Source organism: Podarcis melisellensis, assembly GCF_964234715.1.
Source record: "Podarcis melisellensis genome assembly, chromosome: 11".
Classification (NCBI taxonomy): domain Eukaryota; kingdom Metazoa; phylum Chordata; class Lepidosauria; order Squamata; family Lacertidae; genus Podarcis; species Podarcis melisellensis.
In genome coordinates this window covers 63,357,008-63,384,997 of record NC_138543.1, presented here as the reverse complement: position 1 = coordinate 63,384,997, position 27,990 = coordinate 63,357,008, and the positions used below count along the sequence as shown (strand labels likewise).

At 53.1% G+C, this 27,990-nt stretch overlaps 2 protein-coding genes and 1 long non-coding RNA gene across 6 annotated transcripts in view; 2 read left to right on the top strand and 1 right to left on the bottom strand.

The window, feature by feature from the left end:
• Window positions 1-27,990, top strand: part of LOC309380190 (lysozyme C-3-like) — a 138,520-nt gene that overhangs the window by 52,987 nt on the left and 57,543 nt on the right. The window lies entirely within an intron of this gene.
• Window positions 726-26,329, top strand: CA9 (carbonic anhydrase 9). Of its 2 annotated transcripts, XM_081929848.1 has the most exons (14): window positions 726-885; window positions 6,455-6,496; window positions 7,259-7,429; window positions 18,593-18,738; window positions 20,637-20,729; window positions 20,906-20,972; window positions 21,450-21,607; window positions 21,870-22,011; window positions 23,956-24,036; window positions 24,291-24,356; window positions 25,191-25,214; window positions 25,371-25,406; window positions 25,699-25,792; window positions 26,164-26,329. In XM_081929848.1, the coding sequence occupies exons 1-14, from the start codon at window positions 765-767 to the stop codon at window positions 26,231-26,233; spliced, it is 1,311 nt and encodes a 436-aa protein (XP_081785974.1). In that variant the 5' UTR covers window positions 726-764; the 3' UTR covers window positions 26,234-26,329. The 2 variants fall into 2 exon arrangements, with proteins under 2 accessions (XP_081785974.1, XP_081785975.1); XM_081929849.1 differs by lacking the exon at window positions 25,191-25,214.
• Window positions 4,181-8,306, bottom strand: LOC309380246. Of its 3 annotated transcripts, none has more exons than XR_014172763.1 (3): window positions 7,443-8,306; window positions 6,366-6,463; window positions 4,181-4,306 (listed from the first exon to the last, which is right to left on the bottom strand). It is a non-coding gene; the product is annotated as an uncharacterized lncRNA (long non-coding RNA). The 3 variants fall into 3 exon arrangements; XR_014172764.1 differs by lacking the exon at window positions 7,443-8,306 and adding an exon at window positions 6,709-7,157; XR_014172765.1 differs by lacking the exon at window positions 7,443-8,306 and having other exon boundaries at window positions 6,366-6,482.

The window sequence follows — 27,990 nt, the reverse complement described above, 5'->3', positions numbered from 1 at the left end:
CCAAGGCTTGAAAGGAGACCTGCTGTTGCAGCTCCTCCTGAGATCAGTCTGGGAGCTGAGTCTCTACCCCACAGGATCAGGGCACCTGAGCATCCTCAGCAGCTGCTGGGGTCTCACCACTGAATGACCCCACTGGTTCTGGCAGGCAGGCAGCTCCAAACCACCCATTAAAGTAGGAGCATTGGAGGCTGCTGCCTAGCTCCCTACTGTCTACTCTGACGGCAGCTGCAGTTCCCCAGAGTTTCAGGTAGGAACCCTTTCCTTTGCCCTACCTGGAGATAGTGCCAGCCAGGGATTGAACCTGCAACCTTCTGCATGCAAAGCAGGCAAATGCTCTGCAACTGAGCTGAGGTTCTTTGGTGCCCCACAATGCAGCAGAGCAATGCTCTATTGGAGACTCTGGGTCCTTGTGGGTAATTTAGACTGGTGGCTACCAAGCTCCGAAGGGGCCTTTAAGACAAAGAGAGGCTCTGTAGGAGCAGCTGAGAGGAGTAAGCCGGCTGGTGCGTCTCAGGGGCGACCATGGCGAGCGCTGGGAAGAACGGCAGCAGGGCAGGGCAGAGCTCCCAGGCTCAGCCGGGAGATAGTCCCCCAGAGCCAGGAGCCAGGAGGGGGCGCTTTCAGCCCGCGGGGCTCCCCGGAGGAGGCGGCGGTAGCAGCGACAGATCCTGGCTATAAAAGGGCGCGCCCGCCCCGTCGGCCGTCCTGAGCGCCTGCCGGTCCCACTCGGCCAGGCGTGGAGGGAGCCGCGTGCAGCGAGGACCATGCGCGCCCGGGACTGGCGAGGGCTGCCCCGCAGCCGCCTCCTCCTGCTGGCCGCCCTGCTCGCCTGGGCCGCCGCCGATGCCCACGAAGAGGACGCGGAGGGGCCCCACTCGGAGGCAGGTGGGTCAACAGTGCGGCTGAAGCCCCCAGGTCCGCCCCCGTGTAGACCTGGTAGAGCCGCCGATCTTCCAAGGGAGGCCCCGCCCCGGGGGCAAGTGCATCTCCCCCCGGGATGGAGGGCGCGTGGAGAAGGGAGAGCCGCTCCGCCAGGGACCGCCACGCGTGCCGCTGCTGCTCTGGTGCCGTCCTCCGGCTCCAAGCTCGCCTTTACTCCCGGGGCCGGAGCCGGAGGTCGCCCCTGGAGGGGCCGAGAATGCCGACGCGACCTGCAGGCGCCGGCGGAAGAGGATGCCTCTGAACATGCTCAGAGTGCCCTTCGCTCTCTGCTCCCTCCCAGCGGGAAAGGAAAGTGCCTCCCGGGACTCCATCCTGCTCTCGCTTTATCACCTGGGAGCCAGCGGCCCCCACGCCGCGCCCAGAGCAGCACAGCAACGCGGCCAGCCAGGGGTGAACAAAAGGGGGCGAGGGAAGGCGCGGATGCTGGTCTGTTTAGCTGGCTTGGCTTGGGGGTCCGGAGGATCCTGATCGGGAGAGAATCTCGGTGGGAGTGTCCCCCCCCCCGGGTCCTGGTAGTCCCGCTCCAGCTGTGGAGGCGCCCCGACGAGCCTCTCCGCCGGGAAGCCACCTCGCCTCCCTGCCTCCAGAGGCATCTCCCTCCCCCCATTCCCGCCTTCTCCGACGGGCCCCCGGCCTGAGGCCTCTGTGAACAATGGCTGGGGGAGAGAGGGGGGAGGTGGTCTAGTTTGGGGAGCCGGAGAGGCAAAGAGTGGCCCACGTCCCCCCGGCAGCCCCCCTTTCCCGCGGGGCTTTCTGGGCTTTCTGCTTGTTCCATCCTCAAGTCAAGGAACCAAGTTAGTCGGACCCTTTGGCGGCGCGGCGCCCCCTCCCCGCCCGGCGCTGCTGCCCCCGAGGCTTCTTTCTCTCGAGCCCGGACAAGAGGCAGCCGGGCTGCGCCGAGGCTCCCGAGGAGGTCGACTGAAAAGCTCTCGACTTCTTTTTCCTTGGAGGCTAGAGCTGTTTTATGTATGGATTAGCTGCTACATTTTGATGGTCGTTTGGGCGCAATCCTGTATGAGGAAATTGACCTTGAAGGAAGATCTGAACGCAGAACCTGAGTACTCTGCCCAGGTCTGGTTGTTCCACCTCCAGCCGCGTACAGGGAGCCGGGGAGGGGCCCGATCCCACAGCCATTTCCCAGCCTTCCCGCAGCAGTTTGTGCCCAAGATCCTCCTGGCCTTAATGTCCTGGGGGCTGGGGCGAGGGGGGCGCAGCTTATGGCAGGCATGCGCTTGCAGTACTCTCCTCCCGCTGCTTTTAAATAAAAATTGGGTCGATGTGAGCTCCCTGGAAGGGGGGGGGGCATGCAGAGCCTTCAGGTAATGCAAAATACAAGAGAGCTTCAGGTTCAGTCAATTTATTAAGTTGGTTAATCAACTAAAGGTTTAATTGCCGACTGAAATGTTCTCCCCATCCCACTTCATTGGCGCGGCAGCGACTGAGTCAACCTCGAGGGGAGGCGGAGGCTTAAAGCCGGCTTTTCTTTCCCATCTCCACCCCAGGGATCAGGAAGCCTGATCCTGTGGGTTTCAGGGGAAAACCGCAGTGGCATTTTCTTCCAGCAACTGGAGCTGGTGGGGCTTGGTTAAGTAAGTGTTGCTACAGTAAGTGTTCAGGAGAAAGCTCTCAAGAAGGCTGGATGGGCTCCTACCCGAGGTCCACAAATGGGACTAAATCCATAGGCTTCCTCTCAGGCAGAGCTCTGGGAGGTGAAACACTGGAGCTCCTGGGGGTGCTGCTGCTGCCCCTCCCCAGCTCCTGCTGCTTCAGTCACTTGGTCTGATTATGATACTCCCAGCCCCCTTTTCTAAGCCTCAACACTGGGAGTTCTCTGCCCTCCCCTCCAGCCTGCTCCTTATGGGGGGACCCTGGTGCTAAGGGGGCGGACCGCAGCTGCTTGTCTTGTGAGGAGCTGAGCAGCATCCTTGACGCTGTTGCCCTTGCCTAGCTCAAAGGCCATTCCATTTCAGGTGAGGCCACTGCTTTCCCCACTGAATCATCTTTTTAAACGAAGCAGCAAAGCGTTGGGAGAATTGCCTTAATCAGTGCAGAAGGAGGAGGTGGAATGATGGAGTCCAGGCAGAGGAAATGGGGGCTGAGGAAGGACGAGAAATGGGAGGTGGGAGTCTTTGGGGTAGAATCGCCAGAGACCACTCTGGCTCTTGCAAATGGTCTCTGCCCCCTACTGGGCAAGCCACCTCTATCTCTTCCACCTCTCCTTGGTCACCTGGTGGGAAAGGCTGAGCCCATGTTCTGGGCAGAGCATAAGGAAGGGGATTTAGTGCCTCTCTTGCTCTGAGCTTTTGGGAAGTGCCCAAAACAGCAAAGTCTCCCCAGAAAGTGAAACTGAACTAAACGACATTATGCTACCGTTTCTGCACAAACTTTTTGCTTTTGTTTCCTGCATTTAGCCCAAGATATCCCAGACCTCCCACAATCCACTTTGTACCTAACTTACTCATGTTAGCAGTAAATGGCCTCTCTGGTTGGTATGAGAGGAAGCAGACTGCGTCTTTCGCATTACTTGGGGCAGTTCCAGGAGGCCTTGGGGTGCACTGGCAGCTTCACCCTAGAACCTGCGGTGGGCCTCGTGGTGGCTTAAGGCCTGCTGAGCAAGGCTTCAAGAGGCACCTGCAGTCCACTCTTGGAACCACTGAAAGACACCAGCACCCGTCTCCTGAGCAGGCTCAGCCACATCCATGTGGGGCTTGTGGGAAGAGAGACACTGGCCACCTGAGAGGCCGGGCATGTGTGTACACCCTTGGGGTGGGTGGGTGGGTGGGCGGGCAGGGAGGAAGCACATTACAGTCTGTGCCACCAGCACGGGGGCGGGGGAGAGGGGAGAACTTGCAGGAATCTGGCCCACTCCCAGCCCTCAGGCACATGAATTCCTGGCCCAGGTTGCCAGGAGGGGATTATTATGTGTGGCATAAGTTGTTCTGAGCGGAAAAATGTTTTTCAGGAAATTTCATTAATTACATCTCAGGGTGTTCCATTTTCTTCCGCATTAGCTGTGCTTAATTTATATATGGAAGAAACTGAACAGTTAAAAAGCAAAGAGCTTGTAACATGTCTTTTACCAGCAGCACATACAGCCATAGCCAGAAACTGGAAAACTTAAATTCTCCAGATATGAACCAGTGAGATAACATAGTTTGGCAAACAGCCTTACTGGGGAATCACTATCACACAAATTAAGTGTCATGTGGACAAAACAAAAAGCACCTGACAATTTCCATGAAATCTGGCATTATTTTATTGTATATACAAATAATGAAGCAAGGGTCTGGGAAGAACCTCCAGTTCAGGGTGCAGTTGGCTTCTATAGACCAGAGGTGTTTGTTTGTTGCCCACCAGCCATATCCTGTAACAAAGGAAGTAAAGAAGTTAATGATATAGTGTATTATAATTTGTTTGGTATTATGGCAGCCCTGTATCTGGATGTCTTTAATGTTTGATGTTTATTATATTTTTATATGTGTTGGAAGCTGCCCAGAGTGGCTGGGGAAATTATTACTACTACTGCTACACCATGAGAGAGAGAGAGAGAGGAAGAGAGAGGACGAGCTCTTAGATCCTAATGACTTTTATTTATTTAGCTTTTGTATGCCTGAGAAACTTGCTTTTTCTCTTTTTGTATTGGTTACTGTTTTGAAATTCATTAAAAACGATTTGGTGGGGTAAGTTGTTCTGAGCAGGAGGTTGCAGAGGAAGCACTCCAGCAAAGTCGCTGCCAAGGAGGGGGGCTGAAGTCCCACCTGGCCCACCCGTCCTTTTTAGGTGTCGATTTTATTAGAGCTTTCATCTTTTCACAGTAAAATGGTTCAGTCCCTTCTGCCACTGGAGCCTCCACTCATCCCCCAACCCCGTCATCTTTTTGCAATAATATTTTCATTTCTGCTTTGGAGTCCTTGGCACATTCTAGTGCTCAGCTTTGCTTAATCCTCCCTCCTTCTAGAGGAAATGCCTCAGGTGGTTTCAGTGCCACCTCCCAGATGATGTTATTGTTCCTTCTTACATCCCCAAGTCTGAATGCAGGTGGGGGAAAGGTCAGAGTAGGGTGGTTAGGAGTCCAATGAATAGGGCTTGGAGGGACTTGAGACCCCAGAGACCCAGTGCTGCCAGTCAGTGTGGGCAACACTGGCCTAGATGGACCCAAGGATGTGACGCAGTATAAGGCAGCCTCCTGTGCTGTGTGCAGGAGGCTTCAGTGGGGACAGTCCAGGGTGTTTTGCTTCCAGGGGCAGCTGCTTCCATCTGCCTAAGGTTAGGGCTACCCTCTGTCCCAGGTCCAGTGCCCCGTCTCATCTCCAGGTAGGAATGGGAAAGAGCCACCTGCTAGTCAGTGGAGGCAATGCTGAGCTGGGGGGTGCAGGGAATAGAAGGCAGTTTTCTCTGCAACAGAGGGCACACCTGTTGATCAGAACAGACTCTCAAAACTGGGCAACTGTGTTCAAGTCTTGTACCTGGCCTTCCTCTTGGTTTCTAAGGGTTTGATATGTGGGGAACATGTGGGTCAAGGGCGAGTAGGGTGTATGTGGAGCTCCAGGAGCAGCAGGTTTCCAAAGGGCAAAAGGTGGGGTTGCAGATAGTGCAGAGCTAAGAGTGGGGTCTTCCCTGCTTGATCTGGGAGTGGGCACAGCCCAGAGTTTTCTTTGCAGTCATGCAGGAGATTAGGAAGGAACCGCCATCTAAACAGAGGGCCCTGAGCTAAGAACTGAAAGTGCTTATTGGGACAAGTGCCCCAAACAGCCTCATGGGAGGGGGCCCCAGTGCCTGAGTGCTTGCCCAGAAGCCCTCCAGGGGAAATCTCAGCTCAGTCATGGACCCAAGAGGGGAATTTTCGCAAGAATCTCTCCCTCCCATTGTTCCTTCAGCAGGACAAGAATAATCCTGTTGGACTACTTTACAGGGTTGTATGAGTTACTGAGAGGATGTGTGTGAAAAACTTTCAGCATGAGAAAAGAGCCATAAAAGGCTCCCATATATTCTTCCACTTGCCTCTCCTGCCATACATTGACACCAAGTTCTGCCATCCTCATGAGGCTGCCTGGCTGGCTATGGGGACTTGGCCTCCCCATCACCATAGAAACCAAGCCAGGCCAGGTGTGGAGTGCACCTGAGCAGGGGAGGGGGAAGGGCAGGCAGGCAGGGAGGGAGGGAGGAGCAGCCACTCACCTCTCTTCTCTAGACCACCTGGCCTCCCTTTGGAGGCAAGCAGGATTATACCTGGCCTAGGTAGGTAGGTAGGTAGGTAGGTAGATTGGTTGATAGCCAAGCTGCCTTACCAGGTAGGGACTGGTAGGCTCCTGGCACTCTCCCACCTCTGCCATGCAGTGGGGTTGCATGGGATGGGAGTAGAGGACCCTTTCCCAGGATAATGCCTGAGCCGGTAATATCCCCTTCCTCCACCAGAGGCTCACCAGGAGGATGGGAGCCGGTAAAGCAGCTGTTGAGCCTTGCTGGAGAACCTTCAGACTTCCTGATCCCTGGCTTTCCTTTCTCTTTCCAGGTCTTCCTCCTGGCCATGGAAACCGTCACTGGAGCTATGCAGGTAAAGGCTGGCGGTGAAGGCTGCCCCCTCCCTCTCTCCTCTAGGCTTCTGGCCAGAAAACAGACGCTGTGGGGCTTAATGATTAGCCAGCTCCCTGCTCCCTCCCTCTCATGCAGAGCCAGCTGCCCTGCTCTCCCTGGGCCTGATCAGCACCACCCCAAGGCCTGCATGGGTGGGTCTGGGTCTGGCTAAATGAGAGTGGGGGCAAAGACCTCTTGCCAGTCAGTCCTGTTGGTCCCCCAGCTCAGTCGGGCACAGCGGTGGACCTGGAGTCCTCTGCAGCCGCAGAACAGGTGCCACCATCTCCCGTGAGGCTGGGCCCCCAGGGCCTCCTTCCGTGGCTCTGGCGCTCCTTGGCCCCCTCCTCCCCCAGCAGGAAGCTCAGGTGCCTCTGCTGGCACTTGGCCCTGTGGGAACCGGCTGCTTCTGAGATTCAGCTGGTTTGCCTTGGGGAGGAGAGCAACCTTGGCACGTGCCCTTGAAGGCCTGGCTCAGTGCGGAGGTGTGTGGGGCCCAGCTGGGGGGGGGCTGATAGCAGGGAAGCAGGCGCCAGGAGGGCACTTTGTAACAAGGGCAAGACAGGAGAAGTTGAGCCACTTGCATCTCATCTCTGGGGTCCTTGATGGCCTCTTAGTTTATCCCCCAAGAACATCAGGATGAGAGTGAAGGGCTTGTTCAAGGTTGACCTCATCAACCCCCAAGATGGGCCACAAGCAGCTAGAAGGAAAAACCCCTCCCCTGATGCCTGCCCTCCTCTTTCAGACAAGGCAGAGTGGGCCTCTGATTTCCCCCACTGCGGGGGCCACATGCAGTCCCCCATCAACATTGAGACGGGGGCCACCCTCTTCAGTCCCCAGCTGGAGCCCATCCTGCTGCCTGACTACAGCCTGCCTCCCAGGAAGATGCTCCGCCTCCAGAACAATGGACACACAGGTGAGACCCCTACCTGCCCATGCCCAGCCACACCCAGGAAGCACCAGTGCGCAGGGAGGCGTTGGCACATCAACCGTTTGGGATTTTCATGAGGCTGGCAAAGGGACCCCCACAGGTTGGCACCGCTTCCAATTATGGCGAAGTCCAGGCAGCCTTTGGCAGGTGGAGCTGCTTCTCTGTTGATGTTCCAGTTCTGCATTGTTATGGTTCCCCTCCCCCCGGCCAGGGGGAAGCCCCCCAGGGGACTTCATACCTGGACCTAGATTCAGACCTGTGGCTGTCATGCTGCACTCCAACCCTCCTTATTCTTCAATGGTTTATTCACTTAAAATGTTTCTCAACATTTACAAAAGGATCAACAACACACAAAAAAGAAAAAACTTCCATTTCCTCCCCATCCCACACTTTCCCAAGATAAAAAAACCCAATAAAGATATTCAGCCAAGCAATTAAAACATTTTCCACAGCTCAGCAACCCACAGTCTGAGCCAGAGGGCATTTCTCAAGGACAGGCTGGTCATAAGAGAAACTTCAACGCCTCCCCAAAGGTGAACAGGCGGCTGAATCTGCTTCAGATCCACCAGCAGGGAGTTCCAAAGGCATGGGAGCCACCACAGGGAAGGTCCTCTCTCTCATGGACACCAACAGCACTGAGCTAGGAGTTGTGTGCATGCAGAGGGCTTCAGCCCATGGGCAGGCTGATAGTGTGTGCTGCAGGCAGTCCATTAGATAACTTGGGCCCAAACGGTTTACGGCTTTAAAGGCTAAAGCCATCACTTTAAATTGGGCTCAGAAATGCACCAGAAGGCAGGGCAGAGCCAGGACAGCAGAAGGGGTTACAGTAGCTGGCCACTTCTCTTCCTTGTCAAAGATCTAGTTACAGATAGGTAGCCATGTTGGTCTGCCATAGTCAAAACAAAAAAAATTCCTTCCAGTAGCACCTTAAAGACCAACTAAGTTAGTTCTTGGTATGAGCTTTCGTGTGCATGCACACTTAGAAGTGTGCATGCACACGAAAGCTCATACCAAGAACTAACTTAGTTGGTCTTTAAGGTGCTACTGGAAGGAATTTGTTTTGTTTTGTCAAAGATCTAGTCTTTCAGCAGCCCCCAAAGCAAGGCCAAAATTTGGGGAGCCCCCATCTTTCACCAGCCATTCTGCTTATTTCACTATGTCATAGCTGTGTGTTAACAGAGAAATCTGAGGACTCCCTTGGGCAAAAAAAAAAACAAAAAAAAAACCAAGGACACCAGCCAGGAATCCCAGAGCAAAACAGCAGCCAGTCGGCTGGGTCTTGATTGAAGACTGTCGCCACAGGACTCCCACCTGCCACCAGGTGGAACAAGATGGAAGCCCTGAACGAAAGAAGACCCCAACTTTTATTAGCTACTAATCCCCCATGCTACACCCCTAAGACTACATCATAACTACATCATGACTACATCATTGACACATCACAAAGAGGAGGGGTTGAGGTAGGAGTTGTGGTGGTAACCTGAGTGTCTTGTCACCTGTCCAGTTCCTCCTTTCCCCCTCCCCATGATTACATTCCTGAGGACAAAGAGGAGTTCACTGTTTCCTGCCCTGAGGGAATAATAATAATAATAATAATAATAATAATAATAATAATAATAAATTAATAATAATTTATTTATACCCCGCCCATCTGGCTGGGTTTCCCCAGCCACTCTGGGTGGCTTCCAAAAAAACACTAAAATACAATAACCTATTAAACATTAAAAGTTTCCCTAAACAGGGCTGCCTTCAGATGTCTTCTAAAAGTTTGGTAGTTATTTTTCTCTTTGACATCTGGTGGGAGGGCGTTCCACAGGGCGGGGGGCACTACATCCCAGAGGCTAAGTGGCCTTGGTGTCTCCTGCCATCTTGCCCCTTCTTGTGCTGCTAGATCAAGGGTGTCTGGCTGACTGGTCGGCAGGCAGAAGAGGAGCAGGTGGTGTGAGCGGGACGGTGCTCCCAATGTAGGGAAATCTCTCTGGCTGTCTTGTGCTTTTGCCCTTCTACCCACCTTCCTCCAGCCCTCTTCTCCTCCTCCTCTTTTTTGCTGGGCCAAGCAGAATTATTCTTGTAACCTCCGCACAGAAGAAAGGACTTTTGGAGCTCTCCAAGGATCAGCTCCCCCCATTTGCAAAGTCTTCCTTTGTTCAAAGTGAGTCATATGGGGGAGGGAGGATGAGGGCTCCCCCCCCCATTGCTCTCCCATAGGCAGCAGGGAACCTCTTGAACTCTGGGGGCTGCCTATGCACTCTGGAGTCCTGGATTCCCCCCCTGAGCTCTAAAATGCGTGAAGAGCCAACAGGATCCACAGAGTCTCTCTGCTCAAAGTGGCTTGACCCTCTGCCTCTTGGAGGACAACCAGGAAGGCGAGGGAGGGGGCTGGGCAAGCAGGTTCATCCCCACCTTCCTCCTCTGCATGATTAATATCTCAAGGGCAAACCCAGCTTTGAATGGGGCTCTCATGTTTTACTGCAGATACTCAGATGACTGATAATACCTTTTTGCAAAAGCAGCAGTGGGGGGAGGGAGGTTGAGGCTCCTTAGAAACTAGTGAATGCATAGAAGCAGAAATACATTTTTGTGGAATCAAGCCTCTAGCTGCACCTGATAGACTCCAACCTTCAAAAGCTTCTTCTGTTGTGTATCTGTTTGCCTGAGGAGCCTAAAGACTCAGTGCCAGCAAAGCGTCTTTAATGCTCGTCCAGTAGGCAATAGAGAAAGTGAGCCCAAGGAGGGGGCAGGCAGGTCTCACTGGGGCTGAATTGCCCCGAAGGCCTCCCCCCCCCCAGTACTCTGGCCGTCCTGGCCACGCCCTGAACACAGCCTATCCTGCCTCACCAGGCTGTTGTGAAGACAAGGAAGAGAGGGCTGGCTGGGCACTTTCTGCAAGGCGCTTCTCGGATGTAGGATGACTAGGGCTGGAATAGCTGCCATTTGAGGAGAAACATAAACAGCCCTTGCTCCAGGAAGTGGAGAGGGCAGGATACCTGAGCTCATGAATCATTTCTCTTCTTTTATAATATGAAAGTGTAAAGGAAGCTCAGTGAGAGGAATCGGCTGCAGGTGTAAAGCCAGTCAGGGGGCTGTGGCCGCTTTTCCACACCCAAAAAGGTCACGGAAAAGAAAGAGAGGCGAAATGATTACGGTGGATGCAGCAACCGCACAAAGGGCCTTTTGACAACTCAAGGGGCATTGTGGGAGAAAGCAGGACTGAGCATGTGCAGAAAGCAGGGGGGGAGGCACAAATGCCTCAGGAAGAGTGAGCAAAAGTGTTTTTGCAAGTCGGTGGAGGGAGCCTGGAGTAAGTCTCTTTTGTCAGATCACGAGGGAACGTCTGCTGGAACCCAGGCAGAAACCCTGTCTGTGGGTCCTGGTGGAGTGAAAAGGAAGGGCGACAGTGGGGGGGGGGTGGAGCTGAAGGTCCCAGTGGGCAAAGCTGACTCCTAGTCTGGTCTCCTCATCCTCCCCATCGCGAAGACCGCTGAGCTGCAATCCTTTACGTGGCAGGAGGAAGCGCCATTGAGCTCAATGGGATTGATGTCTAATTCATGTACAGTGGTACCTTGGGTTAAGAACTTAATTCGTTCTGGAGGTCCATTCTTAACCTGAAACTGTTCTTAACCTGAAGCACCACTTTAGCTAATGAGGCCTCCTGCTGCTGCCGCGCGATTTCTGTTCTCATCCTGAAGTAAAGTTCTTAACCCGAGGTACTATTTATGGGTTAGCGGAGTCTGTAACCTGAAGCATCTGAAACCCAAAGTACCACTGTATTTAGGCAGCCTCTAGACCCCTTGCACAGACCACAGTGTCATTTACAATAAAGCAACTAAATAAGGCCACACAAAACATTTTCTATGAATTTATAACAGAAGCGTTGTTTGTGTGTGTGTGTGTGTGTGTGTGTGTGTGTGTGTGTGTGTGTGTGGTTTCTACAAACTGAATGATTGGGCGGGGAGGTTTCCTGCAACAGAGACATGCTTGGATTGGACTCTGGGCACGGCAGTGCAGACCCCAAGAAAGACATGAGAGAGAGCAGAAAGTCAGTTGTTATGGTTGGCGGGGATTGGTGAGGAAGACTAGGCTCAAGGTGTGGGCTGGGGGGAGGCAGTGCCCCAGTTCCCCATAGCAAAAAACATCATCTGGCATTGCTTGGAGGTCATCCTCTGAGCGTGTGCACTACATTGTCCTCAGCACACTGAAGCTCTATGGCGGAAGTTACAGTACCCTTACAGTAGCCTTACTCAGCCTGCTCAGATTAAAGAGCTTTCCATCTGCTTGATATATGATTTCTACACCAGAGGGGAGTTTCCCTTCAACGATGTGTAGGATCATGGCAATGGGAATAATAGAGTTGGGGTGATAACACATCCTTGTTTAACGCCTGATCCCACTGTGAATGGTTGACTTTGAGAGGCATTGTTATCCATGATTGTTGCCATCATATTATCTTGGAGGAGCCAAAGGATGTTCACAATTTACCGGTATATGGTTAGCTGATTTTCAGAAGGAAAGTCCACAGGGCAGTATGATTTACAATGTCGAAGGCCTTAGTCAGGTTAATAAACGCCATATACAGGGGTTGGTTTTGCTCTCTGCATTTTTCTTGAAGCTGTCGAGCAGTGAAAATCATATCCACTGTCCCCCTAGAAGGTTGAAAACCTTTTTGGGATTCAGGAAGGGTAGCCTCAGATATAGTTAGGAGACGGTTTGCTAAGATCCTTGCAAGAATTTTGCCGACCGCAGCTAATAGAGAGATGCCACAATAATTTGAAGACTTTGACAGGTATCTTCTGTCTTTGCTGTTTTTCATTTGGTTAATACCTGTACACAACTCTCCCAGATATGGAGATACTGCATATTGGAGATATTATGTACAGCATCACTGTGTTGTAACCTCAGCAAAGCTTTTGTCCTAGATCAGGCACCCCCAACTTGTGGCCCTCCAGATGTTTTGGCCTACAACTCCCATGATCCCTAGCTAACAGGACCAGTGGGCAGGGATGATGGGAATTGTAGTCCAAAACACCTGGAGGGCCGAAGGTTGGGGGTGCCTGTCCTAGATCCGTTTGTTCTCTCAAAGCAGGAGTTTTTCCAGTGAGGGTGTTGGAAGGATTGTTTAGCCTGGCTCAGAAAAAGAGGCCTTGTTCAGACCAGAGTTTACTGTGTCAAGTAATACATTCACACAATTTGCCTGTGCAGTTTCCTGGTGATTCTACGGGCAAATCTGAGGGGTCTAAATGGTGGGGGGAGGAATGCACCAGATAAGGCACTCCTCTCTACCTCCCTGCCCTGTGGTACTTAATGAAGTCAACCCATGAGATGGTATCGAGTGTCTGCTGGCTTGGGTGCAGAAGATCAAAGTTGCTCCTCATAGGCAGATTCAAATCTGGGGGGGGGGGCGGCCAGAGAGAGAGCGGATGAGCAGCTCAGTAATGCTCAAATGTGGACAAGCCCTTAGCAACAAGGTGCTTCCTCTGTGAATGGGCAAATGCCTCTCGCGTGCCTACTGGGGATAGAGGCTGCCAGGCTCTGCCTGCTCCCCTAGCCAGGCTGTGTTCTGGTTAGGCAAGAGTCAAAGTCCCTTCAAGCCTATTGTGCTGGTTGTTGGGTGGGGGCAGGGTAAGAGCAGCCTCTTTTCTTTGCCAAACCTTTTCACTCTGGCTCACTGAAGCCAGCGGTGGTGCGGGAAGTGGATCCCTGCCCTTCTGGGTGTGATCTGCTAAGGACAAGCACCTGCTGCCAGCTGAGCTCCCTGCTTGTTGGCTACTCTTGCGTTTGGGAAGATGTGGGCACCTCCTTTCTTGGCAGGGGGTGGGGTGGGGGGAACAAACTGATAAGGAGCTGGGACTCTCTCCAGCAGATGTGGCAGCCAAGGCAATTTGATCCCTGGACAAATTGGGCAAGTTTTCCATTGCCAGGTTGCTCTGGCCTTAGAAAGACCACTTGCTGATCTTGGCCCGTCTTGCTCAGAAAGCCCTGCCCACTCTCCCTGGCATATGCTCTCGGCCATCTCTAGGGATGGGACCAGGGTCACTGCCACTGCCACATGAAGTCACTGGAGGGGAAACGCTCTGAATTATAACGGGGGGGGGGGGAGGGCAGATCCATAGTACAGTGGTACCTCTAGTTATGAAATTAATTTGTTCTGGAGGTCTGTTCTTAACCCGAAACTGTTCTTAACTAGAGGAGTGCTTTCACTAATGGGGCCTCTTGCTGACGCTGTGCAGCTGGCACATGATTTCCGTTCTCATCCTGGGGCAAAGTTCTCAACTCGAGGTAACTCTTCCAGGTTAGTGGAGTTTGTAACCTGAAGCATTTGTAACTCGAGGTACCACTGTACTGTACTGTACTGTAGATGGCTCTACTGCTGAGTTATGCCATCTTTCTGCTCATGATCTCCTTTCACAATGTGCTGTGCAGCAAAGCAGGTTTCCTCTCTGCCTATTTTTTGAGTGGATTAGAGCCCAGCAAAGTCTGAAAAGAGTCTACTCTGGGTCAGTTTGGTTTGGATGGAGGAAGGCAAAGTTTTTGCCTTCAGCACATTTGACTGATGCAAATATGAGGCAGATTGCAAAGTTGAGCAAAGCTGAGCAAATGCACAGATGCCCTTGCAAAGCGATTGCATAGGCAGGGAGTAGAGGCAAATCTGGAAACTCCTGTGGGCTGCAGACTGAGCAGGGCTGCATAGTGACAAGAGCCTGTTGTAAAAGAAAGGAAAAGGAAGGAAGGAAGGAAGGAAGGAAGGAAGGAAGGAAGGAAGGAAGGAAGGAAGGAAGGAAGGAAAGGAACGGAACAACCATGATTGTTCAGGCAAGTGAAAAGGGCACACATCTTCTTGCACTTGGCCTGGACAGATCTTGCTCCGTCTTGCTCTTGGCCAGTAGTCGAGTTTCCTTCCTTCATTGCTGAAGCTGTGCCTTTGGCCTTCTCCTCCCTTCAGTTGGGCTTCCATGGACTGAGGGGGGCAGGGATGGATGCCTAGGGACCAGGAGGGTGGGGGGTGTGTTCCTCCTCCTTGTGGCTGCCCAATTCCATGGGAGCTCTTTGAGGCTACAGAATTTTCTCCTGCAGATGTAAAACCCCAAAATCAGAGGGACACAGAGTGAGAGAAATATCTTAAGTTTGAAGACAGCTGGAGAGTCCATTACTGCATACTCTCTGAATAATAGTTGCTACTTGCAAGTACATGCCCTCATTCTGATAAAAAGCACTACAGTGGTACCTCAGGTTACAGACGCTTCGGGTTACAGACACTTCAGGTTACAGACTCCGCTAACCCAGAAATAGTACCTTGGGGTAAGAACTTTACTTCAGGATGAGAACAGAAATCGCGTGGCGGCAGTGGGAGGCCCCATTAGCTAAAGTGGTATCTCAGATTAAGAACAGTTTCAGGTTAAGAACGGACCTCCAGAACGAATTAAGTTCTTAACCCGAGGTACCACTGTAGAAGGAAGTTTAAATTGCCACAGATTTACACACATCAATGAAAAAATCAGAACCAACAGCCCCCTTCTTACTATGCTGGAGTGTGGAATGCCTGATTCTTCTTACTCCTCCTCCTCCTCCTCCTCCTCCTCCTCCTCCTCCTCCTCCTCCTCCTCCTCCTCTTCCTCCTCCTCCTCCTCTTCTTCTTCTTCTTCTTCTTCTTCTTCTTCTTCTTCTTCTTCTTTTTTGTTTTATTTTCTACCTTATCTTAATTAACCACAATAGGCCAGAAACATGTATCACAGAACTGGGTTTTTTTCCATCCCCAGGTGTCATGGATTTTATTTTTATTTTATTTTTTATGGGGAGGGATATTTTAGTATATGCAGTGATTTTAAATAAGTTCTATTGTTTACTTAGGGTTCTTACATTGCCTGAATTGGATGATTACTTTTTGGGGGGGGGGGTTGATCACACATATGAATGTCTGCTATCTTTTCCCCCCAGTTTAAGGTGGGATAAACTTGCATTGTACAAAAATCTGCATGACATGTGAGTTGGTATTTGTATGCTTTTATTTGAAAATTAAGAGAAAGAGACCCGCCATTTAGGCTAAGGTCCTCAAGGACCCCTCTGAGTCCCAGAGGCAGCTGCCACAGACCAGCCTCCAGCTCCTCTTACTGGAGAGAAGGGGGCAGTGCAAGGAGCTGGGCTACGCAGCCCAGAGAGTCTTTGCGGGAAGGTCTTGCCTCTGCCACAAAAGCAGCAGCCAACCAAATACGCCATATAATCCCATATATACTCGAAGATGAGACAAAACAATGGGTACACCTAGAGAGGGACACAATTGGAAATACCTGCACCACAGCATACCCACTCCTCCCAAACAAACTAAAGAAAATTCCCACAACACTTAACAGGTAGACACAGACCACGCTCAAAGCATGGAAAACACAAATAGGCAAACTATCCCCAAGCCCATCCCCACTAATCCCCCTGGCGTACCACCCATTATTCCACCATGCAGCACAAAACCTCCAGATAAAAACCTGGCAAACCAAAGGTTATACCGCCTAATAGACTTTTATAAAAATAACAAACCCTTGTCAACACAAGAAATACAAGACAAACTAGAAGACACCCAAATGCCCTGGTTAACACAACACCAACTACATGCCCTCTTAAACAACCCAACAGTAAAATCAGCAGCAACTAGGCCCCTGACAACCTTCGTAAACCTCCTCCTAACAACAAAGGGAAACAGTAAAGGGACGGTATCCGCAATATACAAAATACTACTCCAAAATCCCACAAACCCCCTAGACGCAATCAAAAAACAATGGGAGAATGACATAGGCTATGAGATTAACCCCACTCAATGGACCAGAATGTGGTCTAAACCCCCCTTTAAATCCATATCAACGAAAAGAAAAGAACTCACACTGAAACTCACCTACAGGTGGTACCTAACACCAAGGAAACTAGCGCTAATACACCCAGGAACCTCACCAAAATGCTGGAGAGGGTGCACCTCCACAGGCACATACTTCCACATGTGGTGGGAGTGTCCCAATACCCAACTATTCTGGACAACAGCCATACAAGAAATATGTAAAGTAACTAAGCAAGTATTAGACTTCACCCCAGAATTGGCCCTACTAAACATCTTCCAAGACAACAATGCCCATTTACACCACCAAGAACTCATAACCCACCTACTTTCAGCAGCCAGAAACATCATAACCAGACACTGGAGAGACCTGTCAGGAGTAAGCATGGACCAATGGTACCAAATAGTATGGGAAACAGCCCTACTAGAAAAATTAACTAATAAACTGAAACTGACACGGGGACAAACAGAAGAAGACGCCTTCACCCCGGTATGGCTCCCCTTTATCACATACACAGCCCAACAGGACAATGACAAAAATCCACCAACAGCATACAAATCAATATGGCTAACCTGATCCAAAACACCCACCCACCTCACTCACACACGAAAACAAAGATCACCACAGCCAATCACAAACAAACAATCACACCCTAGGCCAACCCCAACCTCTCTCACCACCAAAGGAACACAAGTGAACAACACAAGCAACGCTGACACCAAACTCTACATACATTAAGCATAATAGAAACACCGCCACCCGACCCCACCCCCATCCATCTTCCCTCTCTCCACCCCCTTTCTTTTTTCTTTCTTTCTTTTTTTCTTCTCCCTCTAATGCCTCAACAAATGAAACAGATTTGTAAAAATGTTACATGGGGGAAAAAATACGAGGCATTACACTTCTGCAAAACAGGAAAATCCTTAATACAATATTTTTTTTAAAAGCAGCAGCTGTAGATCTCAAGAAGAGGCAGGAGAAGGGGCCTCCTGCCAAGTTTCCCACCCCAGAAACCGGTGCCTCTTTCTATCAATTTGGCAAAGAAGTCAAAGTATCCAAATGAGATGGGGAATTTTTAATCTCACCCCATCCCTTGGATGCAAAGGTCTGTGTGGGGTCAGGGGTGTGGAATTAGGCCGGCTGCAGACCCTCACCCAGTGGCAGGCGGGGGGGGGCACCTGGGAATACATTTGCCATTGCAATGCCACCTGCAGACTCCTGTCCCCGGATGCCTCAGATTTGTTCCAGCGTGCGAGTGCCAGCACTTCTGCCCAAACAGTGCCGGCTGTCGGAAGGGGGTCTCCTCCTCTGCAGAGAAGACAGAAAAGTTGACGGAACTCACTGTGTGCCCCCCACCCATTTTCCTTACAACTTTTGCCCAGAGTAATGGCCGCCCACCCAAGGGGGGGGGGTGGGATTCATGGAAGAGAAACCTACTGATGTCTACTAGACATGAGGACTGTGCTCTGCCTGCGTTGCCAGAGGAGTCAGTGCCTCTGAATGCCAATGGCTGGGGGGGGGGGAGAGTGGCTGAACTTGCACTCAGGTCCTGCTTGTTTCTAGGCTTCCCTTTGGTGAGAAGACAATGTGGATGAGGTGCCCAGCAGGCACTTAAGAGCATAAGAAGAGCCCTGCTTGTTGTTGTTTAGTTGTTTAGTTGTGTCCGCCTCTTCGTGACCCCCTGGACCAGAGCACGCCAGACGCTCCTGTCTTCCACTGCCTCCCTCATGCTGGTCGCTTCGAGAACACTGTCCCACCATCTCGTCCTCCATCGTCCCCTTCTCCTTGTGCCCTCCATCCTTCCCAACATCAGGGTCTTTTCCAGGGAGTCTTCTCTTCTCATGAGGTGGCCAAAGTCTTGGAGCCTCAGCTTCAGGATCTGTCCTTCCAGTGAGCACTCAGGGCTGATTTCCTTCAGAATGGAGAGGTTTGATCTTCTTGCAGTCCATGGGACTCTCCAGAGTCTCCTCCAGCACCAGAATTCAAAAGCATCCATTCTTCGGCGATCGGCCTTCTTTATGGTCCAGCTTTCACTTCCATACATCACTCCTGGGAAAACCAGAGCTTTTACCATACGGACCTTTCCTGGCAAGGGGATATCAGAGCCCTGCTAGATCAGGCCCAATAGGACCCACCCATTCCAGCACCCTGCTCTCCCCTTCACCAGCCAGAAGCAGGAGCTGAGCACCAGAGCCCTCTGCCCTCAGGCGCCTTGTGAGTTTTGCCTGAGAGGTGCCCTTGGTGCCAAGGATGCCAAGGAGGGAAGCTCTGTCTCCAGCGTGCAAAGAAGGAGAGGGAAGCAGCAGCTTCTCATCTTGTCTCTCCCCCACAGTGGTCCTCGACCTGCCCAGGAATTTGACCCTCACTGGCGGTGGATTCCCACAGCCATACCAGGCTGCCCAGCTGCACTTGCACTGGGGGTCTGCCCTGAAGCCCGGCTCTGAGCACACAGTGGATGGGCACCGCTATGCTGGGGAGGTAAGTCCCACTGCCCCTTGCGCGGCTCCACCTGCTTCTGGCCTCTTGCTTGGCTGCCTTGAGAGAGTCTCATGCAGACAGGTGGCTTATGAGTAGTTTGAATAAATAAAAACTATGACAGCCCCCCCAAAGAATCCCCAGTCCTCCTGATCCACAGACCTGACAGGAGGGGGTGCTGGTGACCCCCCGGCCCTTGGCTGATCTGGGGGCCCAAAGGTTGCATCATCAGTGTCAGGGAAGGGCTTGGCGGTGGAGGGGGCAGCACAGCTGGATTTATGACATTTACAGCCCAGCCCCCCCCCCAAAATACCTCAGAGGGAAGCTCACCAGTCCAGTCTAATCCATAACAATGAGGGCAGTATCGCAATCAAATAGTATAAAAATATTGTATGATGTCATGTAATAATGACCATGATGACAGTACAAATAATAATATCAGGTAAGCACAGGTATTTATTTTTTAAAAATAGCAGCCATTAATTTCACTTTTGAATTTATAGGTAATAATAATAATAATAATAATTTTTTAATTTATACTGGGCTCAGGGCAGCTAACAACAAATTTAAAACACTTAATTGTAATACAACATAGAAGCAGCATAAAATAACAGTATAAAAACATGAATAACAATAAAATTCAAAGTTCAAATATCAATTTGGGGGAAATCCATCCCATAAGCATTAGATAGTCACCAGGGCTAGCTGGCTGAATTAGTCCTACTTGGGCCAGCGAGGAGACCAGGGGAGAATTAGCTGTGGGGTCTCAGAGCAGGTAATCTTCATAAAAGGGGAGGAGGAGGGAAGAGAAGGGAAATAAAAGATCAGGCTGAATTCAAATTAAAGGCCAGGTGGAATAGCTCTGTCTTAGCAGGCCCGACGGAAGAAGGTTAAATCCTGCAGGGCCCTAGTCTCCTGGGACAGAGCATTCCACCAGATCGGAGCCATAGATGATTTTGTGTAGACTTTCCAGCTGAAACCTTGCTGAATTCAGCTAATGGTCCATTGAATCTGGCATTCTTTGACCCAAAGCTGCCAGCTACCGTATTTTTTGCCCTATAGGACACACTTTTCCCCCTCCAAAAATGAAGGGGAAATCTGGATGCGTCCTATGGGGCGAATGCAGGCTTTTGCTGAAGCTTGGAGAGCAAGAGGGGTCAGTGCGCACCGACCCCTCTCACACTCCAGGCTTCAGGAAGACATCCGCAGCCTGTGGGAGTTCAGCCCTGCAGGGCGCCCTGAAGCAGAGCACCCCTCGCGCTGGGCAGACATCCGCAGCATGGGGAGCCCTGCAGGAGTTCCCCGCAGGGCTCCCCACGCTGCGGATAGCCGCCTACTGCCTGGCGTGCGGGCTGCTCTGCTTCAGGGTGCCCCGCGCACCGGACAGACATCCGCAGCGTGGAGACCCTGCAGGAGTTCCCCGCAGGGCTCCCCACACTGCGGATAGCCGCCTGCCGCCTGGCGGGCAGGGCATGCTGAAGCAGAGCGCCCTGCGCGCCGGGCAGACATTGGCCAGCCCCACAAGCTCGGGGGACAGCAGGGAGGCGCAGCGCCATCATCCCGCTGTTCCTCGACCTGGTTCGGTTTCCCCGACCTGGTTTTGGGGGGGAAATAAAGGGGGGAAAATTCCTAAAAACTACGTGCATCCTATGGGACGGAGCGTCCTATGGGACGAAAAATACGGTAGATGCCTCTGCATCTCAGGAAGAAATCCTGAAAGTAGGATGGCCATCCCTGGAGGAATATAGGAAAATAAAGCTACCAATATCATAATGTCATTCTACAAACATACTGTATGAAGTGAAACACTTGGAGTACACTGCCTGACTTCTTGAGCTGCTGGAGAAGGTACAGATGGGACTTTTGAGGGACTCATGGCTCTTCTCTCTTTCTGCTTCCAGATTCATGTGGTTTATTACAGCTCCCACTTTGACACCATCCAGGAGGCGCTGGTCGAGCCCGGAGGCTTGGCTGTGCTGGCTGCATTTCTGCAGGTGACGGTGGCAGGAAGAGGGGGCAAATGAAGCCGTTCAAGGGGTCTGAGCAGCCCCTCCTGCGCTCTGGGGCAGTGGGAGGGGGCTGCGTTGGAGACATCCATCAGCACCAGCTCATGAGAGGTGCAAACGCCCCCACTCAGAGCTCTCAAGAGCCCTTTCCACTGCCATTCCAGGTTGGGTCGGAGGAATACGAGCCATATCAGCACATCCTTGAACATCTGAATGATGTCCATGAGGAAGGTAAGAGCAAGGGGTGCTGCAAGGAGCCCATGGGCAGAAGATGTTCATTCAGCCTGTCAGCTCTTGCTGGGCTCCTTTTGCTTTGCCTCCTCTAGGGAAATCAAGATTCCTGCAAGACTCTGTGGGTGCAGAGTGGGTGCTGGGCCATGGGGAGTCAGGGCTGCCTCTCCCTCGGCTCCAGCCCCTTTGAGGAGGGGTTCTGCAACACAGCTTTGCATTTGCACTATTTTGGGGGGCGCACCTCATGATGTTTTGGGACCTGAGATATTTTGGGGCTGGAGCAACTCCCCTAGGAGGAGAGGCCACAATGTTTGGGGTTTGTCCATTTAGGAAAAAGGCCCATGAGGTGTGTTAGATTGTGCATTGTGTTTTCTCACACACACACACTTGTTACTGGAACTCTCTGGGGCCGTCTAACGAAGCGGATGTTCTGGGTCCCTTCGCTATGGACCACCCTCCCCTCCTTTCCTTTCCCAGGAGAAGAAACCTGGATTCCGGCCTTTGATGTAGCCAAGCTCCTTCCTGACGACCTCAGTCGCTACTTCCGCTATAATGGCTCACTGACCACTCCACCTTGTTACCAGACGGTGAACTGGACGATCTTTAACCAGACAATTCAGCTGTCCCCAGATCAGGTCTGTCTGGGTGGAGGAACATGCAGAGGGGTTGTCTTGGAGGAAGACGGTTCCCTGCATGTTGCCTTGCTTCTCCATCACAGTGTGTGGTCTGGTGATCCAGCTATGATTCCTGCATTCCTGGGGAGTGCTTCCAACCCTACAATTCTATGTTTCTGTGCTTTGCTGGACTCCCCCCTACAGTAGGTCTGTCTTTGGATCCTTGGGAGTGTTGTTTTCTGTCGGATGTTTCATCTCAATGACCTGTGCCTTCTCATTTCAGATCTCTGTGCTGGAGGACACCCTTCATGGAGATGAGGACGAGCTGATCCAGGACAACTTCCGCTTGCCTCAGAGTCTGCAGGGCCGGAGTGTCCTGGCCAGCTTCCCGATGCTCCACAGCCCAGAAGGGGCTCAACCGCCTGGTAAGGGAGCCTGTTGTTGGCTTAGCTGAGAGTTCTGCCTCAGGACAGTCACACCTCCAACCCTGCAGAACAGCAACAAGGCAGCCTGTGGCTCCCTAGAGGGTCTTGGGGCGCAACTCTCATGATTTATGGGCTGGAGTCCAGCAACATCTGGATGGCCGCTGGTTCTCCATCCCCTCTGAAGGAGGGCCAGGGACCAGGGCAGGTGGAGAGCCTCCCCAGAAACACCTCTGCCACCGCAGAGTCCGGCCACTTCTCTCTTTGGATGTTTCATCCCCTGATGCTCACCAGTATTTATATCTCTCCTTTAGTCTTTGTTTCTAGTAGCTCCCTGCCCTGACCTCTTTCCTTCTCCTCCTTGTTCTGCTACTTTGTCTTCCCTGTACCGGGAGCAGCTGTATTGCAGGGGGTTGGACTAGTTGACCCTTGGGGTTCCTTCCAACTCTACCGTTCTATGATTCCCAGAGTTTTGAGCAGCTCCTCTCGCCCACTGATTTCTGTTTTGGTCTCATTCTGGATCAAAGGATCAGTCCCTCCATTCAAGGTGATCTTGAACAGCCTTGTCTCTTGTGGACTGAGGTCCATGACTCTGGGACAGACACAGCCCTTTCTTCTCCTCTCTTCTCCCTCCCTTGGCCCTTGGCTACTTCCTAGCCTCCTCCGTCCCACCCACAAAAACACACACAGTCTGACCCTGATTCCTCGGGCCGTGGGACAATCTTGTTATCAGGCAAGGCTGTTGATCTGGCCTCCCTCCCACTTGCCCTCCTTCCTGGTCTCCCTGAATGGGCTGTTGCGTCACAGGAAGGTTCCCCCTCCCAAGCCAAGGTGTGCCTCACCTGGCGGCTGGGCCTGGCGGGGGGGGGGCAGGTGGAGTCCTTTGGAGGAAGAGATAGGATTGTTTGCCAGGCAGTTGCTCAGCAGCCACAGGAGAGTTTGGGGCTCCGCCATCTCCACCTGGCATGGACGTCACTTGAGGGCATCTGAGGCTTTGCTGGGGAGATACCAGACGGAGCCTGAATCTTCGGTGCCAGGGAGGACCTTACTGCCACTGAACAGGTGAAAGGGCTCTTAATATTAGACAGCAGCACCAAGCTTGGGTAGGAAACCTTTGATGGAGCTGAGCAAAGCCCAGGACCATTTCTTTGCCTGCCTGCCCACCCAGAGCCGCCAATCCCAGGAGAGCTGTGCAGAACAATGGCTCCCTCCCAAAGACAACCATTGATATGCATGGCACTTTGTACCTATGGGGGCAGTTTCAGGCACCCTGAATGGTTGGATGATGGTTAGCTCAGTTGGTGAGAGCCTGGTGCTAGTAAAATCAAGGTTGCAAGTTCTTTGAGTCCTGCCTTGCAGAGGGTTAGACTAGATAGATGACCCTTGTGGTCCCGTCCAACGCTACAATTCTATGCATCTATGATTCAGACCGTTATGGGGAAACCAAAGTGTCTGTCATGGGATGTGCGTTGCTGTTGCAAGTTCTGCTCAGGGAGAGCAGTACCCTCCCCTACTTTTCCCACCAAATGACAAATCCAGCCACGCTCCCTGGAGGGGCAGCTGTGGCAACTCCCTTGCACTCCTCTTGGAGGCTGTGAAGTTGGGCCACAGGGCTGCAGATTCCCTGGGATGAGGTGGTTGCCCCAGGGACATAGGAAGCAGAGGGTCACAGGCTCAGACCCCTGGACCATCATGCTCCGAGAGCAGCAGTGGCTCTCCAGATTTCAGGAATGACTCTGCCAGCCCTTTCTGTAAATGCCACCAATCAAGATTGAACCTGAGCGCTTCTGCCTGCAAGGCAGCAGCTCTACCACTGGGCCATGGCCCTCCCCTGGCCCAAGGGGTCTCGCTATGGGGCTCCCTCTTTGCCTGATGCCTTGAGTGAACACAAGGACCAAAAGCGCAAAACAAACACTGACCAGCAGCTCCTTGTGCTCGATCCTGCAGGTGAGGGGGGATCTCCAAGGGCCCCCGATCCTTATGGTCCTGCAGAGGAAGGCGGGGGCGACAGTGCAGGATCTGCAGCAGGTAAGCCTTGGGCTGCCCCCAAAATGAGGGGGGCCTGGTGGGGAGGTCTGGCTGGCAGCTCTGCTTCTGGGCTTCCTCTGGGGTGAGGCCAGAGGGGGAGACATACCCCCGCCTTGATACTCCAGTTGGCAGGCTCAGCAGGCGTTTCCCCTTGGGCTGCCTCTTCTGAGGGCAGAAGCAGCTGTGGGCGAGGAAGGGCAGCCCTGGGGGCTTCCCCTGGAGGGGCGGGTCTGACGCTCTTGGCCTCCTTGCAGGTGGAGGGCAGCCCCACACCCCAGATGGTGCCTCAGGGAGAGACCCTGAACCAGCCTCTGGAGAAGGTATGGCTCTCTGGCTGGTGGCTGTGCTTCCTCTCTCACCAGGCTCCTTTCCTTCTCTGCTCCCTCCCCAAATCCCTGCTCTTCATGCCGGGTGGGCCACTGCCGCCGCCTCCCTGATGCTTGTCTGGGCTCTCCTTTGGCTGTGGCGCCCAGGGAGCTAAAATCTGGGCTGAGCTGCAACCTATCGGCTGTGGGCCTGATGTGGGGCTGGGTGGTGTGTTACCTAACCCCCTCCCCTGCTCCCAAACCTGCTGCCTCCCTTTTTCTCTTGCTCCTATTCTTTGGGGAACAGTCAAACCATTCCTCTTCCTGCCAAAGAAGATGTGAATGAACCTCTCAAAAGCTCTGCCACTGCCTCAGCACCACCCAGAGTTTTGGGGGGCTGTGGGGTCCTTGTGAAACTCCCTCTGTGGCTACACAGTTGCTGTGGCTTTTGTGTGGTTGCTGCTGGGAAATCTTCCATGCTGGGCACATGTGAAAATTGGGAGGGGAGGAATTCACGCCTTCTCTCTTCCCCCCATCAATCAATCAATCAATCAATCAATCAAAGCTCTACCTATTTTTTGGCACCAGGCTCGTCCCTCCCCTTTTACCTGGGCATTTGGTTCTGAAACTTAAGGGTTTTAAGTGCTGTTACGCCATTTCGTGTGGCAGGTGACGCCTTTCACTGGCGCTTTTGGGGTTTTTACTGTTCTGCAGGCTTGTTCTTGTTGGGTTTGGTGTCTAGAATCTGCTGTAAGCTTCTTTGAGACATTTTTGTGAGCAAAGCGCCTCATAAATATAAAAGAAAATAACCACAGCTCCTCCTACAATTCACTGCCTTGTGTGTTTTAGGTCAGAGTCCAGCCACAAGTTCAGGTAAGAGCAGAACTAAGGGCTGGTGTCTCCCCTCCTCCATCTTCACACCCCCACACCCCAACCTGAGACATTGATCGCTGGGTAGTAGCTCGGGAGAGGAGCCCCCCAGCTGCCCCTCCCTGGCGCCTGACTCCCATTTTTCTGCTTTGCATCCAGGTGCTGACCAGCAGGTGGGCTCCTCCCTTCAGACAGGTATGTGCCCCATCCCTTGCTCCACCTGGGCACTATAGCTTGTGACCTCACTGCCTTCTTGCTGGGGGGTCTGGGGCAAGAGCTCTTCTCCACTAGTTTCCCTGCAGGCTTTGTGGTTCCCACTGCCATCCTTTATGTGCGGGTCACGGCTCCCTCATGCAAGCCTGGAAGGTGCCTCAGAAGGGCTCCCCCCCAGCCCAGTTTCTCCAGCCAGACAGGGCAGGACCTCCCTCCCTCCCCTCCCTTGGCTACCTTCCCCAGGACAAACCAACAGGTTGCTCTCTTTCCACAGGGGACGTGTTGGCCGCCATATTTGCAGCTCTCTTTGGCATCACTGCTCTGGCCTTCTTCCTCTATGTCCGGAAGCACCAGGCCCAGAACCGCAGGTAAGAGGGGAGGGGCATTGCAAGCCCCTGGAGCTGAAGGCACAAAGCCCAGCAGAGGCTCCTTCAGGGCAGCTCCTGGATCTGGGCTTCTGCCTAGGACCCCCTTCTGGGAGGGGTGCCACGAGAGCCCACGTGGCTGGGGGGGGAGCCCCCGTGCCTCCCCGGTGCTCTTTCTCAGCCTCTCTCCCCCTCCCGCTTCTCAGGGAGGGTCCCAAGAGCTGCTCCCTTTCCTGCCTCTGTCTCTGACCTGCCCCAATGGAAGGACAGTCTGAGGCACAAAGGGGTCCAGTGGAGACCTGGCTGCTGGGGAGAGGGGGAAGAACTCTGTCCTAAATGTGCCTCAACTTGCCTCCCACTCCCCCCCCCTGCAGACAGGATTCTCAGCCCATCAAGTCCAGCATCATCTACACAGCAGCCACCACGGAGGAGAATGCAGCCTAGAAGGAAGCCCTCTCCCCCTGCCTCTCACCACTCCCTCTGCCACGTCTGAACACCTCCCTGCCCCACCCCACAAGGAGGAGACACCCAGGCACCCAGCCCCACCTGCCCCCTGACCGAGCATAAGCATGCAGGAAGGAGCCTCGGAGACCTCGGCAAGGGCAAGGGCTCCTGGGGAAGCAGTGGCAAGCCCCCTCTCCCTCTCCCTCTCCCACAGTCCCGGGCAGCAGCGGCTGGATCTGGCCCACCAGAGGGGGCTCTGCTCTGCTGGGCCAGGCCCAAGGCTTCTTGAGCCCAGCCTCCTGTTGCCCCCTGTGGCTACCCAAGGGCCTTGTGAGGACGTCCCTGGGGTGGGAGACCCTCCCTGCGGCTGCTCTCAGGAGTCCAGGTGCCTCTCCTTCCACGGGGAGCCCACAGCCAGCATGCCCTGTGGCCACAGAGGGCCCCCCACAGGTGGCTTGCTGACACTGCGTCTAGTGGGAGCGATGTCTAGCCTTGGCGAAGGAGCCCTTCCTGCTGTCCATCCTGAATGTGTCAACAACTGCCTTCGTTCTGGCTGGTTCTGAATGGGAGGAAGACTGGGACCGAGCGCCGGATGAAACCCATCTCTCCATTCCCACCTTGCTAGGGTGGCAGCTTGGGCCTGCTGCTCTGAGCCATTGCAGGGCAGGGCCAGGTGGGCATCTTGGCTGATGAAGGGATGCCCAGCCTGGGAGACGTTCTCCGGCCGACACACAGTAGAAGTGAGCGGGACAGAGACAGGCGTCAGGAGGGGGCAGGCGCTAAAGGTTCTTCTGTGCACAAGAAGCGCCCCTGGAGTATTTCAGCTGCAAGAGCAACAGAAGCAGCTCCCTCTCTTGCTCTCTCACTCACAATCTGATTCACGGCTTCATTTCTGTTGCTTGAGACACCTTTCTTTCTTCATCCCGAAAATGTTTTTCCTGGGTTTTACTGGCAATGTTACAACCAGGAGAAATATGTACGGGGATGAGATGGAAGAGAAACGTAGCATTTCCGCATTTTCCTTTGGTCTCCTCTTCATCTTCCCCTTTGTATGTCACGCGGTATATTTTGTTTCCCGTTTCTGTTCCTTTCCTGTGGTTTCCTTGCCCACCAGCACTCTGGTCTGCCTGGATGGGATGGAAGCCTGGCTGGGCGTGGACTTCGCTGCGGCAGTTGTTGGGTCGCAAAGGCCGCACACAGAGCATTTGTTGTGAACTGAGACCCTCTTGCACCCCACCCCCTTTTGACAAGAACCCACAGTGGAACCAGACCTTTATTGTGCCAGTTCTTTTTTGCATTACAAAAAGGTTTGAAGCACATGCTCCCATCTCTGCCCACTTTTTAAAAGAAAGTCACAGATGTGCTGGGTTGGAAGGGACCCCTGGGGTCATCCAGTCCAACCCCCTGCAGCATTCCTGATGTGAAGGACAGCCCACCCTCTTCCCGGGGAGCCCCCTCCCTTGTTCAGTTCTGGGGGAAGCTCCCTCACCCCGCCTGAAAGAGCAGGGCTTCAGGGAGAGCCCAAAGGGCCCTGGGTATGGGGAGAGGGGGAGGCCTCAGAGCCAGCCCAGCCTGCTTCTGCCCCCAGAGGCTCAAGCTCTGCTGCTCCTGAGGCCCACTTGGCTGTGGGGTGTCCTTCGGCTGGGAAATGAAGTGTGGCCCTGGATCCAGGCGTGAAGACGATGCCCCACGACACAAGGCAGGGATGGGCAAAAGGGCCTTGGGCAGCACAGCGCCCACCTCAACCATGCTGTGCA